Raw genomic sequence first — 23328 nt, 5'->3', positions numbered from 1 at the left:
AAGCATTGGTTTGTTTTTCATTGGCAAAATGATTTTTAACATGGAATTTTATGTGCTCAATCAATTAACAGTCCCAGTGTAGCCTAGCGCAATATTTGTAGCAGCAGTTACTGAGCATCATTGCTGTGTGGTAATAGCAGTCAACATGGGCCAGGGCAGTGCTGTCACTGCTGTCATACTGGTTACTCTTCCTGTTTTACTGTCCCTGCTAATATGTATCAATAAAACAAATATTGCACTACACTAATTTGGGACTGCTTAATCAAAGCACATAAAACTGTGGTTTAATAACATTTTACTTGTAGTGTAAAACAAATTGACACTTTCTGTTGGCACTGCGAATTGCATGAAAGACTTGATGAGCAGTATTTGTTTTGCTGACTCCAGCTTCACATTGCAAAAAAGAACTTGCAGGTATCTGCAGAAACAACAGAGAAAAAGAAAATGCACCTGACTACACTTAGGGTAGACACCCTGTGTGTGTGTGTGTGTGTGTGTGTGTGTGTGTGTGTGTGTATTATCTCTCAGCAATCAGCTACCCTTCCATCAGCTACTCACCAAACAGTAAACTGTCACATTTACAAACTTGCAGCATACTGCAGATGAAAAATAGGTTGGCAACTTGTTTTATGATTGAAATAAATGGTTGTAGCTCCATCATAAGTTGCACTGAGAAGTATCCTCCTTTATTTCTTGATGGAGACTAGGTCCTCTAGTGTCTGTCCTATGTGGTCTATTTTCTGTTGTTCAGTTGGGTGCAATGCCACTTTGATCATTACTGCAGGGGCAGTTTTTGTACACAGGCTATTGCTTGTATTTGTCACACAATACTGATAGTTTGAAAATGGACACAGATGTCTGAAACTAGTCACCACCAAGAAATAAAAAAAAGATACTTCCCAGTGCAACTTATGATGGAATTAGAATCATTTATTTCAAATGGTTGCAATGACATAAATATTTGACTACCTCTGAATGTGATCCATGTGCTCATCTGTCTTCTTTTTCTCATTATTTTATTTATTTATTTTTATTCATGCATCAAGTTCCAGAGGAACAAATTGAGGAGCCAATCAGCATGGTAACAGAACAACTCAAGACATGAAATTACACCAGAAAAGTTAATAAAAAATAACGTAAAATTTACACTTATTGTATACAGATGACAAGCTGCTGAATAAATTCTATCATATCAATAATTTAACACAAAAATTTGCTAAAATTGTTTGCAGGAAGTCCCTGACAAAATAGAAGGATTTAGCCATAAGGGAATTCTTAAACTCAGACTTGAAAGTTTCAGGATTACTGCTATGATTTTTTAAAGTCTTGTGGTAGCTTTTGGGAAATGGGTGCAGCAAAATATCATACATCTTTCTGCACAAGATAAAGAGGTGCAATCCAAATGCAGATTGGATTTCTGCCAAGTATTATCTAAGTGAAAGCTGCTAATTACCATTGTTAGCAACAAATGACATTAAAGAAAATACATATATATAGAGAGAGAGGCCAATGCCAGAATTCCCAAACTCCTGGACAGGGGTCAACAACAGGTTCATGAACTTACACCATATATCATTCAAACTGCCCATTTCTGAGCAAAAAATACTCTTTGCGAATAGAAAGAAGTATGCCAGAATATAATGCCATGTGTCGTAGGTGAATGCAAATAAACAAAGTAAGCTAATTTTTGTGTTGGACTGCCACTTATTGCAGATGCTGTTCGAATGGTAAATATAGCAACATGCAGTGTTTTAACTATATTCTGAACACAGGATTTCTGTAACAGCTCACCATCTGTCAGGACAGATAGGAATTCTGATTGTTCTGACTCACTATTCATATGCCCACTGTGTGAGAACTCACCACAAGCAGGGACTCAAGGCTCAGGCTGCAGTGGTCACCTCATTACTATCCAGAATGATCACTAACTGCCATATAATTTACTTCCTAATTTCTTTCCTCATAAAACTATAGGATAGATAGTGTTTTGCACATTGGTTATGGGATGATGTAGCAGCAGCCGCATGATCCAGTGAGGAAACTCTCTGGCCAGTGCTACATCTCTGGCAGAGCAACAATCTCTAGCTGAGTTCATTACTGACTACTGTTATGCAGGTGCAGCTCCTGTATAGGTTTGCAGGTTTGCACTACCCCCAAGGAATAATTTTGTTCAACTGTGTTTTTGCCTTCTGAGCATTCTGTACTAGTGGAGAAGTAGCATGCTGTTTATCTCTTTTGAAATGCCCAGGCTCCAAATGCCAAACGCAGCGGAGATGGACGGAATGTGCTGACGGCAACAGCGGGTTGCACTGTAGCTGCAAATGCGGACTTGGGTGTCTCAGAGGGGGTGTGGGGTGCGGGAGCAATGCTTGGCATCACTGTACTCGTATGCAGGCCTTGTGTGTATAAACACCTCACCCGGGCCACCCTCCCAGCTGCAGGAAGAGGGCCCAAACTCTTCCAAAGGGAAAAGGAACTATCAGATCTTCAAACAAAGTGGGCTTCTTGTGCCACCTTACCAGTTCAGGTGTGGCTGAAACCAAACTGACTATTTCCTGTGCCTTGTGTTAGTTATTTTAGCATGTGCTACAGTGAATTTTGAGGCAAGTGACAAGTAAATACATGAAATAATGAATCAGGTAATTTCATTGCTCTCTGAACCCTTCAGTTCACGGAAGTTTGAAGAAAAATTAGAAATGAAGAGGCTAGGTAGGCCATCTCCTACTTTAACAATTTCGCAGACCGTTAAAACAAAAAGTTGCCAATTCAATAGGAAATTTAACTCTGAACTGTACAACAAGCATGAATGGCTCTGTGGTTGTGACATGAAAAATGCCTTATTTTGTTTTCCTTGTTTATTATTTGGAGTAGATCTTTCATGGTCTAAACACAGAGTCTGTGACATTCAACACCTCCATGACAAAATTAGAAAACACGAACTTTCTTCAGTCCATGTAAATAATGTTTTGAATATATCAAGTCTAGGCAACATAAATATAGCTACCAAATTAGACAGTGGGTACAGAAGGTCTGTGGCATTACACAAGCAAAAAGTTACCGATAATAGGTACATATTGAATCTAATTATTAACTGTATTCGTTTCTGTGGAACTTGCCATTAGAGGACATGACGTGACTGAATCATCTTCCAGTCCTGGTGTTTTTCGTTCCTTCATTAATTTTAGTGCAGAATTAGACTCGTTATTAAAATCGCATTTAGAGAAAGCTACAGTTTTCAAAGGAACCTCAAACTCCATCCAGAATGAACTCCTCTGGTGCATGCTTCAAGTCCGCCGAGTGGAAATTAGAAAGGAAATTAAGGGTGCTGAGTTCAAAGATTTTGAGACTTCATAGCACCAGAAAAGCATGATGCCCAGTCTTTGGCAAGTCCATCATCGAACAGATAAATAATCATTTGGGGAATTGTCCACATAAGCTAACAGTGTAAACATATGATGGTTGCAGCAGTCAGGAGTGGTTCGTCACATGGGGTGCAGCTCTTGTTAAGGAAAAATTTTCCCAATGCTTCGTACATTCATTGCTATGCCCACCAGTTGAATCTCATTATGCTTAAAGCTGATCCATTAATAAAAATGTGCAAATATTCTTCACTAAGCTTCAGGGACTTTGCAGCTTCTATTCAGCATCTCCTCAAAGAACAGCAGATCTCGACGAAATAGTATGAAACCGACTGCCACGTTCAGTGCCTAATCATTGGAATTTTCACTCAAGGAGGGTCAATACTGTTTTCAAATATAGGGAAAATATTATCAGGTGCATGAACAATATGAGCCAGGGGGAAAAACTGTGTAATGAGAACACGATCCTGCAATCCTGTGGCTTAGTAACAATTTTGGAGGATGAAAAGTTCATTTTTTGGCTTTCATTTTTTCATAAAATCATGATCCATGTGGATATTTTGTATAACCAGTTACAAAAAAGGCATATTGACCCAACTTAAGCACACAATCAGCTGACAGCTTTTGAGTGTGAAATTGCAAACATTAAGGAAGGAGCGAGTGAAAATTCAACAGGTTTCCATGAGTACCATAAAAGAGGGAGAACTGAAGATGGCACAGCAATGTGTAATCTACTGTGGAAGGTAAAAGAAGTATGTGATGTAAGGTACGAGGAAAAGAAAGATTCAAGTTCACTGGACACCTAGTTGCAGCCTCTCTCTTTCTGTCAGAGAAATTCACTACTTATTCTTCCAGTTTTACAGAAACTTATTTCAGAGCTGCTATTGAATGCTACTCTTTTTTGGAAGCAAAGAAACTTCAAACAGAACTCTCTGTTATTTATGGAAGCGAGGAGTTCAAAAGCATGTGTGGAGCTTTGAGCTTTCTGGATTACATAACAGACAATAATCTTTGTGATACGCTGACAGAATCTGTGAAGCTCCTGAAAGCGCTTATTACAATTCCAATGACCACATCAGAAGCAGAACGTTGGTTTTCTTTGTGGAAATGCATGAAAACCTTCTTGCAGAATACTATGGACCAAGAAAGACTATCAGCACTAGCGGTGCTCTCTATTGAACGAGACCTCGTTTTAGGAATTGCAGACTTCAATCAAAGAGTGATTGAAAGTTTTGCAAATATGGAGGAAAGAAGAATAGAGTTCCTGTACAAGTGATCACCACCACATCCAAATTCAGAGATATAATCAAACTGTGTTAACATTAGTACTGTGAAAACAGTTAGTAAGGCATGCCAACCACTTTTTGAGTACACAGAGCTGCAGTTGATTTTAATTCCTTTTAGTCTGCAAAAGTAATACTTTTTTCTGTGTACACCTTTTGGTTTTATTATGAGTAGATGCAGAAGTGACATGAGTGAGCGGTCTGTTTATATCAGGCATTACAAAAAAATTGAGCAGTGTACTGATTTTCTCTCTTTTGTTGATGTTTTCCTTTGTGAGTAAAGTGCACTACCATCTTCTTTGGTCATGAGTCGACACTGCTGTTATGTACACCTGCATTTAGATATTTCTCCATCTTGCAATAAAGTGTAGCTCATTGGTATCTGTGCCATCCATTATTCTATCTGGAGCATACTAACCTACGTCTACTCTACAGTGCAACACAGCAAAATATGATGCTATCAGCTACGAACTATTTCACATTCATCAACTAAGATTGCTTGCTACAATAATGGAGCATCACACAACCTTAGAGCTGAAGACATGCAACTGCAAGACAGTGACTTCACAGTATTGAGTTCAGTGCTCAACAGCACCAGCGACACCCTGGCCTTCAGCTAAATGTGAAAATGACACTTTCGTTTGCAGTGCCAGTGTTATCAACAATGACCTCTATGCAGCAAAACAATGTGTATCAGTTACTATCCTCCTGGGTGTCATGAACTACCAATACCATTCTTCTTCTGATGATGAGTTAGTGCTTAAGGAGACCAAAGACCAAAGGTCATCGGTGTCCTATTCACATCTCAGAACAGAATCAGTGTACCCACTCTGTCTGCATATACATTACCTACTGTGTGCAAGTGTGAGAAAGTGTTCTAAATGTTTTGCATAGTTGTATCTGAGTCAGAACATAGGAACCAGTCCAGTATTCACCAGTGGGAAACTGCCTAAAAATAACATCCAGGATGGGGGGGGGGGCGGGGGGGGGGGGGGCCTCACCAACCCCTCATTGTTAATCTGCTGGGCAGATTCAATCCAGGGTCAGCATACCTCCCCATCACAGAAGTGGTTACATTAAGATGTGCAGCTTCCCAGATGGGTACCATTTTTCTACAATCAGACAAGACACTCCTCAGCAAATCACTATGGATAGATAGAGACTGATGTTGTTAAAACACATGGTACCTTCCACGTTGCAGAGCTTTGAGCTCTGTGCTGTAGCCTTCACATTAGAGTTTGTCTGTTGTCATTATCTGGCCAAATTTAGTGCTACATGAACCACATAATTTTCACAGTAGCACTGTGCATCTTTATTCATTACCTTTTCACCCCAAACACCCTGACACATGGTTTGCTATCACTGAGTGTATTTTCCACAGTTATGATATTTCTGAAGTACATAACCTTACTGTGTCACTGTGTGTGAACATGCAGACTACAAAAAAATATATTGTGGAGAAGATGGCACTCGTTCAGCTTCTTACCTGAACACCGAAACAGCAACAATGTCAAGTTATCTATGACGTTCATTAGGACACAAAAACACATTCTCATCTTAGGAGGTGCTTCTGCCATTTAACTGATATGGTAACTATGCCAGATCACCCTTTTTAGATACTGTGGATTGTGAAATTATCCTCTAAGCTACAATTAGCAACTACCTCAAATGAGCATGAACCACTGGATAGAAGATTAATTGTAGCAGACAGACTTCTCACAGTATTACAACATCAACATAGCATCAGTTCAGCCGACAACAATGGTCAGCCATGCACTCTCCAGGGTACAAGCGATGACATGCAGTAACAAGCATCCAAACAATCCCGAGCGTGTGCGGATGTCATCGAGGATGATATCACTCCCACCCATTTGGGTGCAACCTTCAGCCAACCAAAGTAAACAGACAGTGGCTGGAAACCACACCCTATGTGTTGACAAAAATATGTGACCACACCTCTGCACTGGTTCCATGCACATTTTGGTGATAGAGCTCGCAATTGCATGGCATTCTGCAACTACCCATATGGAAAGAATCATCTGCAATAGGTGTTCCAGATCACTTCACCATTTTCAACTTGCCTAACATCTTGATATTTGAGCCAATCTCCTTACACATTTTCTTCATGTGGCACACTCTACCTCCTGGACTTCAGATACAATCAACATTTTCTCATTTGGGGTCTGTCGAGAGCATCATTCCTTGTGAGCTACAACTGACAGAAAAAAAATTGTGTCTTTCAGCTCCATAAGGCAAATGATTTACATATGCAGTTATGCAACCACACCCCTAACCTTGGTCTTTGGTTTAGAAGACACTTTCTCTTGGGAACTCTGCATTGCTGATGTTAATGAACCAGTATTGGTGGAACCAGTATTGGTGGCTGACTTTCTAAGACATTTTCATCTCTCCCCCAATTTGGCTCTTGGAATTCTTCCTCATCACAGCAGCAGATGTTCTGAAGCCAGAATTACTGGTGCTCCACCGCCACTCATCCAATCAATGACTACCACCCTCAATTCAAAAACTGTCAATTTTGTTGACACATACAAACGCCATCAACAGGTACAAGAAAACACCTTGTCATCAGCTTTGGAATTACAACAAACTACCCAGTAATACTCCAATATACAGAAGGGAACATTTTGCCTATATGAAGAGAACCACTCTATACATGACAAAATTCACACATCAGCAGACAAGCCAAGTGCTGTACATATATGATTGAAACAGCTTGCTCTGTAAGAACCTCATTATTTCTTTTTTACCATCATGAATAAGTAAAGGACGTAGAGCAGATAGCAGCAGATACTCACATGTCACCGGAGCAACCAGCGACAGATCCACCAGCACCTGTACAGGTTAATCAAGTGCATTGCTCTTCCGGTGTCTGTGCACTTGCTGTGTGTGCTTCCCCATCTTCCCTAAGCCTTGTGTGCAGTTCAAACAGTGTGCTGTCAGCAGTGGTACAGTTCATAAGATAAACACCATTTCGGATCTGCCAGTCCGACACAAGGTGCGCAGGCTAGCTTCGAAGAGACTGTGCAGCCAAGATGGTCATAAAGGAGTTATTGCAAGCTGGGACTGTTAGACAGTACAATAGTCATTGGGCCTCACTATTTCAGCATATACCAAAGAAAGATGGTGCCAATGACTATGTGGCCTTTGGTTCCTTTAATTCAACAGAAATCTTACCCTAGTTTTACATTATCTTCCTAGTTTGATTCTTTGTACATTATGTCCTCTAGAATCTCTTACTTGCTAGTACAAATCCATTCCCTAGGAATCTCATGAATAGTTGCGTCTTTTGCATGAGTGATTTCTTGCCTTAGACAAAAGTAAATTGCCAAAATCAATGCTAGAACCCTGGTAACACTACTGGCTGATATGCTGATCATAATGATATTCCGTCTATGTTTCTCTTCATATAGCTGTACATGCTGTAACATTTGATCTACCAAAATTTGTCCTTTCCCTGCAGCAATTAATTCATCTATTGTTTGTAGCAAAGTGGGCTCAAAGATACTGTTCAGGAAGGTTAGGTCTTGCATAGGTAACAACAATGGTCAAGTTCCTGTAATTATCGGGGTTCCTTGTATTGGAGCAGGAAGGTGAAACTCTGTTCTGGCTACATCCTCAATAAACTGCCAGTGTCAATCATAGTCAGAACAGTAGTCTCTGTAGTTGTGAGGGCTTTATGTCAGAGCTAAGTGGATTCAAAAGAAAAAAAAAAAATATTGGTGTTCATATGGTGGGTGCTTGCATAACCAATGGAGCCAAAGTATTTGGTGTTTCAAGAGGCACCAAATCAAAGATTTAAACACATACAGGAAAAGAGGGGAAACATTGTCCAGTAAGTCACAATATAGATGAAAGTGTGCACTGAGTGATCATGATAGATGGTCAATGAAGATGATTGTGACAAAAAATAAGAGGACAACAGCTGCAAAAGTCAAAAGCTGAACTGAATGCCAAACTTGCAAATCCTGTCACCACTGAAACAACATGAATGAGACCCACAAGTAGGGAACTGCAGGGCAAGCTGGAATACCAAAACTACTCATCAGAGATGCAAATGCTGATAACAACAAAGGATAGTGCCAAAGCAATAAAAACTGGATTGTGGAGCAAGGAAAGGAAGTAATTTGGTCAGATGAGTCTTGTTTCATATTGTTTCCAACTGAGATTGCATTCTAAGAGTGAAACAATTTGGGCAGCCATTCCATGGTATCCTAAGGGCTCCATGGTTACTATGCAAGGGCACATTACTGTTGAAGATCTGGCAGATCTTGCCCATTGCATGACACAGTATTCGCTTCTCAATGGTGATATTGTGTTCCAAGACAACAGAGCCACTCTTCACAAAGCTTGTGTCATCCAGGAGTGGCTTTGTGAGCATAAGAATAAATTGTCAGATCTCCTCTAGCCACCACAGCCACCGTATTTCAATATCATTGAGCCTTTGTGGTCTGCTTTGGGGAGAATTGTGCATGATTGCTATCCACCTCCATCATTGTTACCTCAATTTGCCACTACTATGCAGGAAGAATGGCATAAGATTCCCTTGAAAACCATGCAGGACCTGTACTGTATTTATCCATTCTGTAAAGACTGTATGTTGTTTTGAATGCCACTGGGTTTCCTACAACGTATCAGGCATGGTAATGTGTTGTGTTTTTGATGTTTCCATAATGTTGTCCAACCCCTGTACTGTTGTTGTTGTTGTTGCTGCTGTGGTCTTCAGTCCTGGGACTGGTTTGATGCAGCTCTCCATGCTACTCTATTCTGTGCAAGATTCTTCATCTCCCAGTACTTACTGCAACCTACATCCTTTTGAAACTGCTTAGTGTATTCATCTCTTGGTCTCCCTCTACAATTTTTACCCTCCACGCTGCCCTCCAATGCTAAATTTGTGATCCCTTGATGCCTCAGAACATTTCCTACCAACTGGTCCCTTCTTCTTGTCAAGTTGTGCCACAAACTCCTCTCCTCCCCAATTCTATTCAATACCTCCTCATTAGTAATATGATCTACCCATCTAATTTTCAGCATTCTTCTGTAGCACCACATTTCAAAAGCTTCTATTCTCTTCTTGTCCAAACTATTTATCAACCATGTTTCACTTCCATACATGGCTACTTTCAGAAACGACTTCCTGACACTTAAATCTATACTCGATGTTAACAAATTTCTCTTCTTCAGAAACGCTTTCCTTGCCATTGGCAGTCTACATTTTATATCCTCTCTACTTCAACCAGCATCAGTTATTTTGCTCCCCAAATAGCAAAACTCCTTTACTACTTTAAGGGTCTCATTTCCTAATCTAATTCCCTCAGCATCACCCAACTTCATTCGACTACATTCCATTATCCTTGTTTTGCTTTTGTTGATGTTCATCTTATATCCTCCTTTCAAGACACTGTCCATTCCATTCAACTGCTCTTCCAAGTCCTTTGCTGTCTCTGACAGAATTACAATGTCATCAGTGAACCTCAAAGTTTTTATTTCTTCTCCCTGGATTTTAATACCTACTCCAAATTTTTCTTTTGTTTCCTTTACTGCTTGCTCAATATACAGATTGAATAACATCAGGGAGAGGCTACAACCCTGTCTCACTCCCTTCCCAACCACTCCTTCCCTTTTACGCCCCTCAAGTCTCATAACTGCCATCTGGTTTCTGTACAAATTGTATATAGCCTTTCGATCCCTGTATTTTACCCCTACCACTTTCAGAATTTGAAAGAGAGTATTCCAGTCAACATTGTCAAAAGATTTCTCTAAGTCTACAAATGCTAGAAATGTAGGCTTGCCTTTCCTTAATGTTTCTTCTAAGATAAGTCATAGAGACAGTATTGCCTCACGTGTTCCAATATTTTTACAGAATCCAAACTGATCTTCCCCGAGGTCGTCTTCTACCAGTTTTGCCATTCGTCTGTAAAGAATTCACGTTAGTATTTTGAAGCTGTGACTTATTAAACTGACAGTTCAGTAATTTTCACATCTGTCAACACCTGCTTTCTTTGGGATTGGAATTATTATATTCTTCTTGAAATCTGAGAGTATTTCACCTGTCTCATACATCTTGCTCACCAGATGGTAGAGTTTTGTCAGGAATGGCTCTCCAAAGACTCAGTAGTTCTAGTGGAATGTTGTCTACTTCTGGGCCCTTGTTTCAACTCAGGTCTTTCAGTGCTCTGCCAAACTCTTCACGCAGTATCAGATCTCCCATTTCATCTTCATCTACATTCTCTTCTATTTCCATAATATTGTCCTCAAGTACATCAGCTTGTATAGACCCTCTATATACTCCTTCCACCTTTCTGCTTTCCCTTTTTTGCTTAGAACTGGGTTTCTATCTGAGCTCTTGATATTCATACAAGTGGTTCTCTTTCGTCCAAAGGTCTCTTTAATTTTCCTGTAGGCAGCATCTATCTTACCCCTGGTGAGACAAGCCTCTACATCCTTACATTTGTCCTCTAGCCATCCCTGCTTAGCCATTTTGCACTTCCTGTCCATCTCATTTTTGAGACGTTTGTATTCCCTTTTGCCTGCTTCATTTACTGCATTTTTATATTTTCTCCTTTCATCAATTAAATTCAATATTTATTCTGTTACCCAAGGATTTCTACTAGCCCTCGTCTTTTTACCTACTTGATCCTCTGCTGCCTTCACTACTTCATCCCTCAGAGCTACCCATTCTTCTTCTACTGTATTTCTTTCCCCCATTCGTGACAATTGTTCCCTTATGCTCTCCCTGAAACTCTGTACAACCTCTGGTTTACTCAGTTTACCCAGGTCTCATCTCCTAATTCCCACCTTTTTGCAGTTTCTTCAGTTTTAATCTACAGTTCTACATTTCATAACCAATAGATCGGCCCCTGGAAATGTCTTACAATTAAAAACCTGGTTCCTAAATCTCTGTCTTACCATTATTTTTTCATGGATACCCTAAGGCACTGATGGGCAATTGGCGGCCCATGGGCTGGATCCAGCCTGTGACTGGTTTTAACCCAAGCTCCAGAAGAAACTGCTGGGAGAGAGAGCAACATTGTACCCCATCTGGGGCACAGTTTCGAATATTTTCACCAATGCTTTCTTATTAGCCACATTGTCTGCTAAAGTTTTAGTGAGCTCTGCTGTCATGAGCTTGAGCTGTTTTAGCCATGTTGTACAGCACTAAGAACATGTGATTCATGGCTATCATTTTCAATGGTAAAAATGTCACACAGAAGTTAAGGTGCACTACACAATCAATATTATTGACAATATGTCAGTATAATGACTGTCTGTCGGCAGATATTGTCAGTGCTAGAAATAATGTTGAATAACATTGATGCTGACCAAAATATTTTCACTTTTACCAATATTTGTGGAACATGTGAGGGCAAGTATTATCTATTTGACAATTCACCATTCTGTCATCTGTATTTTTCCATTTTGGCTTCTCTACAATATAATCAATATACACTAAGTTCAGGCAATTTAGACTTCTATCCTTTTTTAAAAATGAACAAAGAAATCATGGATTAATTTATTTAGTGTTACAGAAACAATCAATGACTATGTGACTAGTCATCAAAAGTATTTTTGGAGAAACATTTAAGAAATGCTTGCTAATAATGTTTGTGGATATTAACACACTAAATTTCAAACACTCAGATGACCTGCCTGTGTCCAAAAATTGTAAAGTTACTCCCAATTGTCTGTCGACTGGGATTGCTAATGACATTGCTATATTCTGTTTTATTATTCTTTCTCATGTTAACATTAGTAAATACTACTTGACCATTGTGGTCATACTTTAACACTATACTTGTGCAATCTGAAGGTAATTTATAGTAAATTAGCAGCAACCAGTTGCCTTTATAGTTTTGTAGTCTTCCAAGATGACATTTAGAGATGTCTAGCATCCTGACTTTAGATGTTTACATTTATTTAAGTGTTGTGAACATTTTCTTTACAAACAGCATTACAGAATTTTGCAGTTAAATTTTTTAAGACAGCTATTGTAAATCATCATAAGTAAACAATGTTCAAATTCTGTAAATGAATGTAAACATCTGAAGATGGGGTGACCGTATTTTGAACATAAAATAAATGTACTCCGAAAATATATTTTGGGGCATACTCTGTTGGTGTGGCATGTTGAGAAAGGGGCACCATTCATATCAGTGCATTACCCCATAAACATCAACAACACAGATTCTATAGTTTTTACTTTATATGCTATTAGTACTGCTGTCACATGACATGGTTAAATGGCCTGAGAACTTAAGTAACTATGTGAATCAGGCCCACAGGTCACCACAGGATGCCCATGCCTGCCCTAAGGTAAGACAGCTCACCAAAATGTCACCAGTGAGATGACTTACAACATTTATATTGTAATAAAAATTTAAAGGTATTGTTTTTTATGTTTTTGAAGTTCAATTCCTTTGCACTTGACTGCACTAGTTCTACTATTTGTACTGATTTTACAACTTAATAAATGTGATTTTACATTCTGTTAGGTCTAAAAAAATACATATATTTTCAGTTTCTATACTTTTCACACTGAGCAGAGTAGTGCAGCAGTAATTACACTGGACTCTCACATTCAGGAGGATGACAGTTCATACCTGTGTCTGGCCATCCTGATTTAGGTTCCATCACTTCCTTACATCCCTTAAGGCAAATGCCACGAAGGTTCCTTCGAAAGGACATGCCTGTTTCAATTTTTCATCCTTCCCTAGTACAAGTTTGTACTTTGTCTCTAATGACTTCATTGTTGATGGGACATTCAACACTAATCTCCTGTCCTCTTGCTGTACTTTTCAGATGATCTTTGACAACTACAGTACTTCAACATACATACCTTCAGGCTTCAAAGTAAAAATCTAAATTTCACTATCACTTTAAAATATGTGGGATTTTCTAACAGGCAACAGGTAGATTTACTTATTTGTAGGATTTTGAAGTAACTTATTCCTAACACAAACATATTTTCAAATGCCTCTCTGAGACTCAGCCATACCTTTGCATCTCCCTCTGCAGCTGCAATATGGAGAGGAGTCTTCCCTTGCAAGTCTTTAGCATTGGGGCTAGCACCTGATGTCAATAGTATTTGAACAAGAGTCTGCTTTTCTGTGTGACATGAAGGCAACTGTACAGCACACATTAGAGCTGTCTCTCCATTTTCATTCTTTTCTTCAATTGTAATAAGTTTTTTATTCAGTATGTACATCACTTTGTCAAGAACATCTCTTCGAGCTCTGATTGCACAATGCAGGATATTATTACCATTATTATCACAACCAATCTCTTGTTGATGCTTCTTCATGAGAAACTTAGTGATTTCAATATTATCAATCTCAAATGATGTATGTAAGGCTGTCTTGCCATGTTTATCTCTTAATGTTAAGTCAGCTCCAGCATTAATCAGTAGCTGTTTCACCTATAAAGAAAAATACCAAAATAATTTCATGCATAAGAGACTACAATAAAACAACAGTTACACACAATACATCTGATAGAAGTGGGAGTTTCAAACAATGGTCAGTCCAGGTTGGAACAACAACAATATTATGAAAAAGCTAGATTGCTAATCACCACATGGAGGAGTCATTGAATCACAGACTAGCACACTGAAAGGGCCAGAGTGACCATCACAAAATTAGACACCTCTAGGTCATCACACCCGTTGCCTGCAATCCATAGTGAATTGCCCACTTCATAGCTTTGCTGCTATATATACCCTGTTAACAGAACACCACCAGTTGAATTTTCAGTTTTTCTGTGTGATATTGTGTGTTCTCATGTAGTTTCAGTCTTCTGTGGAATAGTGCATTGACATGTGATTGGCAGTGAGTGAAATGCAGAGGCAAGGGCCCACATGTAGTGATACTCCATTTGGTGTGCGCAAAGGGTGAAAAGATATTTAAAAACAATCTAAGGTGTTGTGTCAAATGTACTAACATTTTTTTACTGATCTGGCTGACAGTCAAGAAGCCATAATAAATTTAAATTCAACACAAATTCATAAAATGACAAGAAAAACAACAAAACCTTGTTATCATTAATTAAAACTTCTGGGCTGAATTGGCGTGATCCATATATAAAAGTCCTTTTGTGTTCTGTGAGACGGATATTAACACTCCTTTTAGTTGTTCCAATATAAACCATGCCACAGCTACACGGAATTTTATACACACTTGGGGTAGCTAAGGGGTGTCGTGCATCTTTCACCTATCTTAAACTTTCACTAATTTTCTTGGTAGGTCGAAAGTTTAAGATCGGTGAAAGATGCACGACAGCCCGTAGCTACCCCAGGTGTGTATAAAATATCGTGTAGCTGTGGCATGGTTTATACTGGAACAACTAAAAGGAGTGTTAATACCCACTTAACGGAACACAAAAGGAACTGTAGATTGGGTCAAATTGACAAATCAGCTGTAGCGGAACACGTTTTCAAAGACGGTGATCACAAAATGAAATTAAGTGAGACAAATGTGATAGCTAGGACCTCACATTATTATACCCACATGTATAGAGAAGCTATTGAGATCTATAAGCATGAAAATAATTTTAATGAAAAAGAACAAGGGTTAAACCTAGACAATATATGGCGGTCGACTCTGTACCAACGAAGTGACTATCGATTACCTATAATCGAGAGAGATGGCGCTTGCCAGAGATAGTTTTAAAGTTGAAAGCATGTGATGAGAGAGGGCGCTATCTAAGTGCTCTATATAAGTGGGACCTCCAGCGCCTAGCAGCCAGTCGCCGACTCACCTCAGAAGATGTTGCTCACAGTAGGCAACGAAACGAAAGGAAGGAGAAGCAGATTTATATATGGACCACGGCAATTCAGCCTGGAGGTTTTAATTAATGAAGACACTGGCCGTAAAAGCTTACATGTTATGAAAACCTTGTTAGTTCTGAATTGACTGTATCCCACATTAACAGTGCAGTAACATCAGCAGAATCTGTAGATGCGAGCACATATTTTGATTCTCCATATAAATGAAAATGGAAATCTATGGAATTTGATGATTCTGACAAGAAATTAGTGCACACAACTGTACTTCAATACTATGACAGAAGAGAGTATCTGATGGCTAGAAAAATACAGGGAGAGCACCATGAAAAAATTAACTATTCTTGCTCAAAGATCTCTGTTGCTTATCTTCCATACTCATTTGATTTTGGGTTTAGGAAGTGTAATGGTGAATGAAAATTTTTAATCAAATGCAGAGACATTGTAACAGGAAGAATAAAATTTTGTGTACAAAGCACTTATTGTAATAAACTCTGATAAAACCGGGATTACACAAAACCATATGGACAAATGTCTTTTGGTGGACTTCAATGGAAATAATGGCCTGCAAGTACCTACAGTTCCATTTATATAGCATATTTTGACAATTTAGGTGATGGTGAAGTGACAAAATGTCAGTAAGAGATTCAAATAAAATATTTTCAGGATGTAGGGAATATTATGTTGTATTGACATTAGCCATCGAAACAAAAATACTCTGGCACACAAGTACTTCCACATTGTCACACATGGAATCTCTCATAAATAAAATGCATTCATGACTCACACAATACAATAATGATGTTTCAGATGTGAGCAAAATTAGTTTTATAGTTTTCTTAACAATTTACTCAGCAGAAGTTTCTAAAGGTCCAACATTACATCAGCAACACTATTTTTTGTTACATAGGCAGAACAGTTTCATACCTTTACAGTATTTTATTTTTTATCATGGAATACTTTTATGTTTTCATGATAAAACATGTAAAATACACGTCTATAAACTTTTAGCATGTTCATATTTATTTCCATCTAAATATGTAAGTGGTTCTGTATTTTCAACATGCTTAAGTCAAAGATTACCTTCTTCAAAATTTCTTGTAACATTAGTTTTTACTTTCCTTCATAGCAGCTGGCAAGAATTTTCTTTTGGAAAGTACTCTATCATATTCTAGACTAAAAACAAAGATGTATCTTTTTTTCAGAATTTTTACTAACGTATGAAATTATCACTAACTGGCGATGCTGTAAAGTCATGAGATGACCTTGAGGTGCCTATTTTCATGACGGCAGCTATACTAAACATTTATAACCTTTCAATCAAAAGGCCTTTTTCAGAAATAGTAAGAACACACACATTCACACAAGCACAACTCTTGCACACACAGCCATAGTATCTGGCTCTTGTGGCCGACTGTGGACTGAAACTACATCTGAGCAGCAATCTGGGATAGGTGGTGGAGGTAAGCAGGAGGCTTGGGGGGGGGGAGGGGGGGGAGGGAAGGATAGGACAGGGCTGTTAGGTGCAGAGTTGTGAGGTTGTGCTGGGGGTTGGGGAAGGGGAGAGGTGAGAGGTGAGAGGAGAAAGGTAGAGAAGGGGAACAGACTAGTGGGTGCACTTGCAGAATGAAGGCAAGTATATTGCAGGAGCTGGAGCAGGGTAAGGAATGGATAGGTGGAGGACTGGGACTTGTAAAGGCTGAGGCGGGGGTTTGCAAGAATGAAGGATATGCTGATGGGAAAGTTCCCACCAGCCCAATTCGGAAAGGGTGGTATTGGCAGGAAGGACCCGGGTGTTGCATGCTGTGAATCAGTCACTGAAGTGAAGACACCCTTTTGCGCACCATGTTCAGCAACTGGGTGGTCCAGCTGTCTCTGGATCACAGTCTGCCAATGGCCATTCTTGTGGAGAGACAGATTGTTAGGTGTCATGCCCACATAGAAAGAAGCACAGCTGCTGTTGCTTAGCTTGTAGATCACGTGGTTGCATTCATGGGTAGCCCAGCCTTTGATGGGATAGGATATGACACTGACAGGACAGGAGCAGATGGCAGTCAGGGGATGTATGGGACAGGTCTTGGAGTAGGGATGGACAAGGATATTGTGCAGGTTCAGTGGCTGGCAGAATACCACTGTGGGAGGGGTGGGAAGGATAGTGGTTAGGATATTTCTCATTTCAGGGCATGACAACAGGTAATCAAAACCTTGGCGGACAATGTAATTCAGTTGCTCCAGTCCTGGATGGTACTGAGTCACATGAGAAGTTCAGTTTTGTGGCTGAACAGTGGGTATGTAGGAGGTGGTAGGGGACTGGACAGACAAAGCACAGAGGATTTGTTTCTGAACAATGCCTTGAGGATAATTTTGATCTGTGAAAACCTCAGTGGGACCCTTGGCATATTTGGAGAGGGACCATAGATGTGATGACCACTGGTACCTAGGCTGTATGAAAGGGACTTTTTCATATGGAATGGGTGGCAGCTGTTAAAGTGGAGCTATTGTTAGTGGTAGATACGTTTTATATGGATGGTGGTACTTACATAGCCATCATCAAGATTGAGGTCAACATTGAGGAAGATGGCTTATCGTGTTGAGGAGGACCAGGTGAAGTGAATGGGAGAGGAGGTGTTCACCCTCAGCCCAGATCATGAAGTTGTCATCAATGAATCTGAATCAAGTGAGGGGTTTGGGATTCTGGGTGGTTAGGAAGGGTTCCTCTAGATGGTCCATGAACAGATTGGCATATAATGTGCCACAAAGGTGCCAATTGCTGTACCATGGGTTTGTTTGTTGGTGATGCCTGCAAAGAAGACTGAATTATGGAGGAGAATATAATTGGACATGATGACAAGGAAGGAAGTTGTCGGCTTGTACCCAGTTGAGTTTTGGAAACTGTTCAATAGCAGCAAGCCCACTGGGGATGGTAGTGTGGTGGGTGGCATCAACAATGACAAGAAGGATACCAGGTGATAAGGAACAGTAACTGTGGATAGCTAGTGGAGGAAATTGTTGGTGTCTTTCATATAGGGTCAGAACCCAGTCCCACACAGTGTTCCTGCATTAGTGCCTACCTCATGGAATCTCCTGCAGATGGCCTAACCATCACATTATGTGTTGCAACTATTGCTTCCACAATGACCTCTATCTGTTCAAATTCCATCAGACCATAGCTCTCGCCAATTCAGTTGTACGAAACCATATAAATCAGCCCTAAACCACTTCCCAATAGCTCCTCTCCATCTGCAAAATTCTGCTGCTCTGAAATACAAAATTCCAGCACCACAGTTTCAACCTCCAGATCGAAAATTTGCAGCATGCACAATGCCACCTCAAAAATCTTTACAACCTGTTCATCTCCTACTGCTACCTCAGACAACTGCTAAACCACCTCAGACAACTGCTATTCACCACCTATACAAGAGCCTCCAAGCCTCTCCCCACATCCTCTCACAGCCGTCAAATCATGCCTTGCAGACTTAATACAGTTACCTCAACCTCAGAAACTCTCTCTAACCACCACGTAGAATCTAGGATCCAAACAGACCCAAAACACAGTCATGAACCTGTCTTCCTAAAGCTTCTGTCCAACAGAGGTATCAGACCTTTCCATAGGTGTTACCTTTTGCCCACTCCTAAATTTAACCATGCTACACTTGCTAAACACCTTCTCTTCTTCTTCCAGTACCTACAGTGGAAACACTTTTTTACCACAAACCCTATCAATCAGACTCAATCCAAAACCAACATTGAACCCTACCTGACTCAGATCACTCCTCCATCCTACCGAGATTCACCCCCAACTGCCCACAGATCAACCCCTGTTAACTTTCCAGGAATTCCTAACCATGAGGTCTGCCTCATTGTCATTCCTGAAATCCCTCAACATGGAAACCAACCTTACATCTGCAGAAAGAGGCACAATCACTCACCTAAAAACTAATCCTGATGTTATAATCTTACTTGCCAACAAGATTTCCATCACTGTTGTTATGAACTGTAGGAATTATTTGGCAGAAGGACTCGGTCAGCTGTCAGATAAATCCATCTACATGTCTGTCACTGTGACCATATTCCAGAAATCCAGAAGGATCTCCAGACCCACCTCAAATCCTTGGGCCCATTCCAAACCCTCCCCCCTCTGTCTCCTCCTCTGCTCAACCCTCACTGAGAGAAACTCTGCTCTCATGAACCAACTCTTCACCTTATTACCTGTAATCCTCCTCCCTATCTACCTCTGCCAACTCTCCACATTTCCTTTTCCTTTACCATACCACACCCTGCTCACTACTGTTGATGCCACCTTACCTCTACACTATGCATATGGCATTTCTGCTATTAAACACTACCTTTCACAGTGCCAACTGACTACAAACCTACAAGATCTTTCCTGGTCACCTTAACCAACTATAACCTTACCCCCAATTACCTGTCCTGTGAAGGCATCATCTACAAACAGATCCATGGTACAGCAATGGCCACCTGCATGGCACCACCCTATCCAAACCTGTTCATGGGCCATCTAGAGGAATCCTTTCTAACCATCCAGAACCATAAATCACTCACCCGGTTCAGATTCATTGATGGCATCTTTGTGATCTGTACTGCGGGTGAGAGAATCCTATTCACATTCTTCCAGAACTGCAATGTGTTCTTTTCCAGTTTCCTCACCTGTTCTTCCTCAACCCAATAAGCCACCTTCCTCAATGTTGACCTCCACCTCAACAGTAGCTACATTATACCATCATGCACATCAAAACTACCAACACCACCAACAATACCTCCACTTTGTCATCTGACACCCACTCCAAGCCAAGAAGTCTACATCTACATCTACATATATACTCTGCTAGCCACTAAGTGGTGAGTGGTGGAGGGTTCAATTCGTGCCAAAGTCATATTCCCCCCCCCCTCCCCCCTTCTGTTTCACTTGCGGATCATGCGAGGGAAAAATGACTGTCTGAATGCCTCAGTGCGAGCTCTAATTTCCCTTATCTTTGAATGGTCTCTTCCAAAAAGCATAGGCACCAGTGGTCAGTGCATCTGTAGTGACAAGCAGTCCCTATCAAAATATACAAAGAAACCCACTGAGGTATTCACAGACCAAAATTATTCTCAAGACCTTTTTTAGAAACAAATCTCCCACACTCTGTTGTTCCAGACCCCTACTGCCTCCTACATACGCACTGTCCAGCCAAAAAGGAGCTCTTCTCTTGTGACTCAGAGCCACCCAGGATTGTAGCAACTGAATTACATTGTCTGTTAGATTTTCAGCTACCTCTTGTCATTCCTTGAAATGAGAAATATCCTAACCACTATCCTCACTACCACTCCCACATTGGAATTCCCCCATGCACCAAATCTATGCAATATCCTTTTCCATCTCTACTTCAAGAGCTGTCCCACACACCCTCCAATCACCACCTACTCCAGCCCTGTCTCACACATCTCCTATCCATCAAAGGCCATGATACATGTGAAAGAAGCCATATGATACATGAACTAAGCTGCAACCATTGTGCTCCATTCTGTGTGGGCATGACACCTAACAGGAAGTTTGTCCACATGAATGGCAACTGCCAGACTGTGATCCAGTAACAACTAGACCACACAGTCACTGCACATGTTGCCCAATATAATGTGCTTGACTTCAGTAACAGCTCCACAGCCTGCACACCTGGATCTTTCCCAGCATCACCACCTTTTCTGAACTGCACAGTTGGGAACTCTCCTTTTAGCATATCTTTCATTCCCACAAACCTCTATCCTCAACCTTTGCTAGTCTCAGTCCTCCATCTACACAGGCAGCACAACCTTTTCCCCCACCTCTACCCTGCCAGCCTGCCTTCTCCATGCTCCATACCTCTTCCTGTCCCCCACTATCCACCCTGGATTGCAGCTCACATCAGATGCAGTTCCAGTCCACAGTCAGACCACAGTAGCCAGAGACAGTGGCCATGTGTGTGTGTGTGTGTGTGTGTGTGTGTGTGTGTGTGTGTGTGTGTGTGTGTGTGTTTGCACGCATGCTTGCTATTTACAAAGAAGGCATTTTGACTGAATGTTTAAATGTCTAGTAGTCTTTTAATTGTGCCTGTCTCTGACTCAGTGTCTAGTCTGCAAGTTGTGGCAATTTGTAACAGCTAGTCACAAGTCTACATATTCATCATTTCAGACAGTGCTGCCTAGCAGTGAATAACATTTGACAATTTTCAGACTGGATAAAAATTAATACTCCTACACAGGACATAACATACGAATAGCCAGATATTATATTTTCATGAAAGCAGCACTGCAAATTAACAATGTATCACAAGAATCAAAATACATGTCCACTTGCAACTAGTTTCCCAATTCTGATGCTGGTAAGTAGGATTCGAAGCTGGGATTTTTTTTAACACAGAACAAATCAGAATGCTTATCAGACTCATAGTCAAAACCAAACATTATAGGGAATACAATGCAAGTTCACGCTTAGTGAATGACAGGTGATAGAGCACATTTACAGGTAAAGGCTGTTTCTAAATGAACTGGGTGAGAGGAATAGGGATGAATAAAATAAAACAAAAGTTAACTTGGTAAAAATATTGAAATAATTATGGACTACATATGTAGAAACAAGATAAACAGACCTTAAGTGAATGTATGGCTGGCATGGCAATGGGAGTCTTACCAGAGACATCTACAGCATTTACATTGGCTCCCAAACTGATGAGGAGTTTCATAACCTGTCGAACAATCACACAGTTATTTGAACCACAAGGAAACATTTTGATTAAGTACATCAACTTCATGACACTAGTATCAACTACATAAACTGTTCTCAAAAAATAATATCTTATATCAAAATCTCTGTAACATATTCTATAATGGATAATCCATGACTTGTGATATATCACCAGAGGACCTGCCGCAAATTGGGGGCACTTCAGAGTGCATTGTTTCTAACCAAAGTGTTCAATTCTTGGAAACAGGAATCTTGTAGTCCACTCAAAAAAATACTGAAAATGGCAATAAATCTTCAAACATATCACAAATGTAGGGTCATATGCACTAATGTGATAACTCACTTCAAGATCAGCAGTTCCCAAAAGTTGCTGGTTCCACTAGCTGTCAGCCATCATCTTCATTCATGCAGCTGCCATTTGGATGCCCCATTAGCATGGCCATCATCACATAGCCACTGCTACCCCTGCTGATCAAACTTGTGATGTCTCTGGCACAGAGCACCCTATCTTTGGGAACCGTTTTCTTTGGACTAGTGAGTCTGGTGTGAACTTTGTGCTCCTAATATGTGTAAGGCCATAAATCTTCATATGTACAAGTGTTCAATCAGTGTATATTTCATAGAGAAGTCAGTTATCTCTCAACTAATCTCCCGTAATAACCATAGTGGTGACCCTGATACCATCGATGTTTCATCCAGCATTACTTGTCCTTGTTTTCATCATTCACTCACATCATGTGCATTGTTTATGCCACAACGCATCTACCTGTGACATTCAGTGCAAGTGTAACAGGCCCCATTAACTCTGCTGATTGAGACCATGAATGGGCAAGTGTACCTCCTTCAAACATGGTTAAAAGTGAACAGCTATATATGCTGGGCCATGCTGGCAGCCACCTAAGCTTACCCAGTTCAACATGGCCAACGCCTAGCATGGCAGCACAACAACAGCCACAACACGGACAGTGCCCGCTGCCTAACTACAACATGGAGGACGTTCCAGTTAAAGACATTGCGGTCTATCCTTCATGTACATCGTCACCTTTGGGATGGCTTGGCACATCAGCAAATTACCAGGATGGTGAATCGAACATTACAATGCACAGGGTAGCACATTCTCTTTGACATAGTGTCTTAACACCCACCACGCATGCCATTTCGGTGAAGCCA

At 40.4% G+C, this 23328-nt stretch overlaps 1 protein-coding gene across 1 annotated transcript in view; it reads right to left on the bottom strand.

Annotated features, from left to right (window-relative positions):
• The window catches only part of LOC126089435 (ankyrin-3-like), a 270212-nt gene that overhangs the window by 48385 nt on the left and 198499 nt on the right, over positions 1–23328 (bottom strand). The window contains exons 11-12 of the mRNA XM_049906909.1: positions 22064–22159; positions 13656–14075 (exon numbers count right to left, since the gene is read on the bottom strand). Of these exons, the coding sequence (XP_049762866.1) occupies positions 13656–14075; positions 22064–22159 (516 nt within the window). The remainder of the gene's footprint in view (positions 1–13655; positions 14076–22063; positions 22160–23328) is intronic.

Source organism: Schistocerca cancellata, chromosome 1, assembly GCF_023864275.1.
Source record: "Schistocerca cancellata isolate TAMUIC-IGC-003103 chromosome 1, iqSchCanc2.1, whole genome shotgun sequence".
NCBI classification, from domain to species: domain Eukaryota; kingdom Metazoa; phylum Arthropoda; class Insecta; order Orthoptera; family Acrididae; genus Schistocerca; species Schistocerca cancellata.
This window is presented reverse-complemented; position numbering and strand designations above follow the sequence as displayed.